Below are 6,000 nucleotides of genomic sequence, written 5' to 3'. Positions count from 1 at the left end.
TATTCCTTGCTAGAGAAACTAGGAATTCCCTAACCCCAGTTAGGCTAACATATAAATATTAATGCAGTGTGGGCGTGGGGCACACTTTCTGTCTTGGGCTCTGGCTCTGTCTGTCCATCTGGCTGCTGGCTAAGGCAGGCCTCGTCCTGCTGGAACTGTGGCCTGGAAACTTGACCATGGTACACACACAACAGCTATGCCTGGACTATGCTGTGTCATAAGGAAAGTTCAGGGGATTGTGTGCATCCTGCCACTTGTCTGCATGTAAGTTTCCCTCAGTAAGCCCCCTGTTACAGCTACACCACATGGCACTAGGGGGGTGTGTGTCTGAGACTCCTTGTATGTCAGTTAACTTTGAATACTTGAGTAAGGTGGTATCTGCTAGATTCTCTTTTGTAAACTTCTCATTTTTTAAATAAGAATTTTATGGGGAGATGCTTTGAACCTATGTAAAGATCTCATTCTTTGTTCAACTTTTACCCACTAACTTTAGCAAACACCGATACTTCTTGTCTGATGATTGTCAAATGGTGATTTTCTAATTCCATTATTCCTGCTAAATTTATTAGTTGCGATCTACTTTAAGCAAGAGTTATCTTTTCCCCCTATTATATTATTCATTTAAAAAACATCAGTGTGGACTCACGGCTTCTATTTTACTCCATGGGATAGAATCTCTTACTATCATAATTAATTTTGATGCTAAAATTGTCCCATATTTGGCCATTGGGAGCCCCTTCAAGCTGACTGCTTTGTCCTTTTGAAATTCTCCATCATTCCTTGAGCATTTTCATACTTTCTAGCACAATAAGGTGTTCCAGGCTTATTTATATATGATGCTTTCACATGTATATTTATTTTTATATCTATATATATTGAAAACTTTGAATTCACATCAATACTTCCAATTCTGATCCAATCACTCAAGCCTTCTTGCTGTTCCCCTTTCTGCATTTTAACCCCCTTCTTCAACAGTGAGAAATCTGGCTCGCCTTATTCTTTTTTGTTTTGTTTTGTTTTTGTTTTTTCAGTATGCGGGCCTCTCACTGTTGTGGCCTCTCCCGTTGCTCCGGACGCGCAGGCTCAGCGGCCATGGCTCACGGGCCCAGCCACTCCGCGGCATGTGGGACCTTCCCGGACCGGGGCGCGAACCCGTGTCCCTTGCATCGGCAGGCGGACTCTCAACCACTGCGCCACCAGGGAAGCCCTCGCCTTATTCTTAACGTAGTTTTTCTTTGTGAAGTCTCCCTGTACATGATAAGTCACCTGACTTTGCTGGACCGACTCTCCCCCTTGTTTGGGCTCTGACGCCCACACTGAGCTGACTTCCTAGCTGAATATGGGGGTGCCTATATTCTCCTGTGTAGATAGAAGAGTAGAGAGAACCAGTCACTAGAGAGGGATGCACAGATGAGACAGGCACGCAGAAAATAATCACAGAAGAAGGACACTGAGAGTACCTTCTGGGTTCCTGGAAGCTTTCCAACTCCTGGGTCTAGCCTTTTGCTAAGGTGCAGCTGTATGCCTGCTCGCAGCTTTTGTGAGAAGCTCCTACAACCTTATGATAAATTCTTCTCTTTTGGTTAAGCTACTTCAGGTTGGTTTCTGTTACATGCAAACAGAGTCTTAAACGAAGGTATATTTATATCCTGGCTTCTTCTACAAAAAATAAAACAAATTGTGGAAATAATCAGGGAAAAGGGAAAATAAAAAATTAGCCCACAGAAAACGCATACCACGTGGTACTGTACTGTTGCTTAACATGTGCTGAAATATTAGCTCTAAGATTTCTTGTGATCCAAACGAAGTGTGAAACACTATCCCTTACAAGGTTTTACGTCTACAGATTTAAACAAACCAGCAACTGGAGCATGAATAGATAGACCACTGGAAGAAAACACAGAATCTAGAAGTGAACTCTTCAACAAATGGCCAATAAACGGCAAACTATGTAGCCATCTGGAAAAAAAAAATTGGATTCACACCTCACACCATATACTGAATCAGGTCCAAGAGGATCAATGTTTAATTGCAAAAGACTGGAAGTCAAAACATCTTTCAGTAGAGAACTGGTTAAATAAACTATGGGCATATCCCTGCCATTAAATGTTATGGGGACTGAAAAAAATAGCGAGGAGTTCTGTATAAATTGCTATAGACATATATTCTTGATATACTAAGTTAGAAAAAAAAGCAAGGTATAGTAAATGTGTATGGCACACTACCACTTTTGTAAATGAGGAATGTCTTGGCTTGTACTGCAAAAAAAAATTCTCTAGGAGAAGGAGCAAGAAACAGTGGTTACCTGTTTGGAGCATGGGGACAGGTGTGGGGAGAATTCTTTTTACCGTATACCTTTTTATGCTTTCTAATTAATGAACCATACATATGTACTTCTCTTTTTAAAAATTCAAAAAATGGTTGAAAATCAGACAAACCTGTTGATGGAGAAGCTCAGCTAGTCTTGACAGATTGAGACGACTGTAGGAGGGGATGGAAATTTTACCTGCCCACAAACTTCCACTGGAGTGAACCCCAGTGCCTATTCCCCACCCTAAGAGGCCACCCTTCTCATAAAGGATTATCTCCAAAAAGGCTTTATTTATACTACTGGGGAGGTCTTCTGCCTACAGTGCAATATAAGTGCTGTATATACATAAGAAAAGTTATTTTTATGGAGGTCCGCCAAGTACATTCTGACTACTTCCTAATTTTGCCCATGAACATTCTGTTTATGTGAAACGTCTTGCCAATTCACAGTAAATATATGAACAAAATGTGGGCGTTCTAGTGACTGAATATACCAGCCCTGAAGCCAGACCGCCTGGGTTCAAATTTCAGTTGTTCACTTATTAGCAGCTTACTTGCTGGAGGTTATGAATTGTCTTCATCTGTTAAAATGGGGGGCAATCACAGCATCTACTCACAGGGTCCACATATCAATCAAAGCTTAGAACAGCCTGTCCAATAGCAATATATACGAGCCACAAAAGACATTAAAAACTTTCTAGTATTTACACTGAAAAAAAAAAAAAATGAAACCCATATGTAACCTAATATGTCAAAAATACTATCACTTCAAAACGTAATCAATATGATAAATATTAGTGAGATGGTTTACATTCTTTTGTGGTAAAGAACACATACATCGACTAGGACTAGCCATATTTGAAGTGCTCGATAACCACACGGAACTGGTGGCTGCTGTATGAACCAGCGCCGCTCTAGACATGTCTAGCGCGTAGTATGTGCTAAGGGCTAACTCTTAGCAGAAGCATGGTTGCTGTTACCATACCTCACCTGGAGTAAAGCAATCTATCAGGTGAGTCATCCGAAGACAGGCCTACGTTTGGGGATAAATTAATAGAATTTTCTTTTAGCCACTCACTTACTGGATCTCTATATTTTAATTCACAGCTGCAAGATAAAATACACTGTTCTGACCTACGCAAACGAACAATTTACATAAATGGGGCCGCTGCCCCCATCTCATTTTCTGGTTATCCCTGTTCCGGGGTGGGGCTGGGGGGGGGTGGGATTAGTTGTCTCCCCACATGCGGAGGGCCCTGGACCACTAACGCAGGGGAAAAGCAGGCGAGGGGATCGGGTCCTTTAAAAAAGGTGCGGGGGCGGCGAAAGGAAATCCGAGCCCTGCGCACAACAATTACGACCATGGGGAAGGGCCTCGTTTAGGGGGCCGTGGGTGCCAGAAGGGGCAACAATGCAGGCGGACGAATTCCGAGAGCCAGCAGATTCTGCCGACTCAAGCGAACGTCCGCAACCCCGCAGCGGGGGCCCGGGATGGTGGCGAAGGTGCCGAGCGGCCGGCAGTGGAACGTCCGGGTACCTTCCCGGCTCTGGGCCGCAAACACCGCCTGGGCCTCCGCCGCTCGCGTCCACTGTCTCCCGGCTCCTGAGTGGCTGGGGGGCCGGGATTAACCTTTCACCGCCGCGCTCTGTCCAATCACAGGCTCGCTCTCATGCCGGCGCGGGGCGAGTGGAGCGTGGGGGCGCGGAGGGGGCGGTGCGGACGCCGGTCGGATTCTCCAAGCCGCTGTGCGCAGTTGCCGCAGGCCGTGTGCGGGCTGCGGGCGAGCAGGGCGCTGCGCAGTCTCCGCAAGCGCCGGCGGGAGGGGTCGCGGCGGAGGCGCGGCGCAGCGCGGCGCAGGCTGCTTCAGGCCCAGGTGAATGGAGTAACCTGACAGCGGGGACGAGGCGACGGCGAGCGGGAGGAAATGGCGGCGGCGGTGGCGGCGCCGGGCGGCACCGGGAGGCCTGGGCTGTGACTTGCGCGCCGGAGCGGGGTCCGATGGTTCTCGAAGGCCCGCGGCGCCCCGTGCTGCAGGTGAGGCGGGATCCCGCGGAGCCGCTTTGTGTCCGGGGCGGGGAGCGGCCCCGCCTGGCCCCGCGCCTGCCTGGGCTTCGAGGCCCGCGTGGGCGCCCGGCCCGGGGCCTACGGTGGCGAGACTCGCGCGGACAGATGGCGCGGCCTCGCCTGGTCCCGGGCGACGCGGCCTGTGGGCCGGACGTCCACGCCGCCGGGCTTTGCGCCTCCCCGACCCCAGCGCCCATCCTGATTCGGTGCTTCCCAGGGACTTTGTGCGATCGCCCTGGCACCGGACGGGGACGGGGACGGGGACGCGGGCGCCTCCACTCCCGGAGTGGAGCGGGTCCTCGCAGGTCGCTCCCGGCCCGCGGAGAGTGGGGGTTTGACAGGTCCGGTTACGCACACGACGGTGGTACGGAGTCAACCGCCGCGTCTCGGGAGCATCCTCGGGAGCCTGCTTGGTGGCGGTGGCCGCGTTGGGCCTCCTGGGTGGACACCTTCGAGGGGGCGGGAGGAAAGGAAGCCGGGCCGTCCGCGCTGGCAGGAAAGCGCGAGACTTCGGGGCGCGCCCGGCGAGGATTGTTCGTGTTTATTGGCAGGTGACCAGATCTGGGTCCCCAGGGACGGGTGGCCGAGGCCATCTTTAAGCCCCTCCTCTTCGGTGTTTTTGTGCCAGCACGCCTGGACTCTGCAAAGGAGGCTTTCTTGAGGGTTTTCAGTCTTTGGGGAAATCAGTGTATGTTTTAAGTTGGCACGGCAGATTTTTTGTAGATTTTCCAGAAAAGCTGAGCTGCCCCATAGCTTTGCCCGCAGTACAGAACTAACAGACCACTTAATGTATCTTTAATGGCCTGAAGATTTGCAAAGACAGAGATGAGTGGGGCTCCTTGCTGTAGAGTGTTTAGTCAGTGCTTTTGAGAAGTCATGCTTATGGGGACACGTTACTTAACCCAGATGATAAGTCTATTGTTTTGACTATCACGGTTTAAAAAATATTCATCTGATTAAAGAATATTACTTGGAAGTCTTTGCTTCTTGACGTGCTTTGGTCTTTAACTTTTCTGAATCTTCACAATTCTGATTTTCAGTTGTCTTCGTGTTGCTTCTTTTTCACATGCAGCACACTCAGTGAATGGAAAAGGGTACAAATTAGGAGTCACTCGGAAAATACTTTTAAAAAATGTGCTTCAATAAAAGGTTAACTCGATTGCAAACATTAAATTTTTGAAATAAAAATACCTATCTTAACCCAGAGCTCCAATAATTTATTAGAGGGTGGATGATGGTACAAGATGCTGAACGAGGCTGCTAGTGAATAGTAATTTTAGTATTAATATCTTTGGGAACTAGGTTGCCGTAATCAGTTTATTTTGCAAAGTGTTGTCTTTAAAGCTAGCTAGTAGCTATCTGTGGCATATGTATATTATATGTAATATATGCTGTATATACTTACATATATAATTATTTCAAAATTTTATTTTAGGACATAGTTTATAAAACTTTAAAGATTAGAAACACTACAAAGATTGCTTTTAATATGATCTTTATGAACATTTAAATGGCAGTGTTGGATAATGGACTTACTCAAGGCATCAAAATGCTGTTTTAAGAAGATGAGCACATTTAATTTGGGGAGAAAAGACCTTCTTTTCCTGTAGTTATTTCAATAAGGG

At 47.5% G+C, this 6,000-nt stretch overlaps 1 protein-coding gene across 7 annotated transcripts in view; it reads left to right on the top strand.

Annotated features, from left to right (window-relative positions):
* The first annotated feature begins 1,216 nt into the window (after nucleotides 1-1,216).
* The window catches only part of DICER1 (dicer 1, ribonuclease III), a 68,033-nt gene continuing 63,249 nt past the window's right edge, over nucleotides 1,217-6,000 (top strand). The window contains exon 1 of one of the 7 annotated variants that reach the window (XM_032621262.1): nucleotides 1,217-4,345. In XM_032621262.1, coding sequence (XP_032477153.1) covers nucleotides 3,722-4,345 — 624 coding nt within the window. In that variant the 5' untranslated portion in view covers nucleotides 1,217-3,721. The remainder of the gene's footprint in view (nucleotides 4,346-6,000) is intronic. The other 6 variants (XM_032621263.1, XM_032621265.1, XM_032621264.1 and 3 more) reach the window with 6 other exon arrangements.

This window comes from Phocoena sinus, chromosome 2 (genome assembly GCF_008692025.1).
Source record: "Phocoena sinus isolate mPhoSin1 chromosome 2, mPhoSin1.pri, whole genome shotgun sequence".
NCBI lineage: Eukaryota > Metazoa > Chordata > Mammalia > Artiodactyla > Phocoenidae > Phocoena > Phocoena sinus.
Note: the sequence above shows the minus strand (reverse complement) of the source record. Positions and strands in the feature narration are given on the sequence as shown.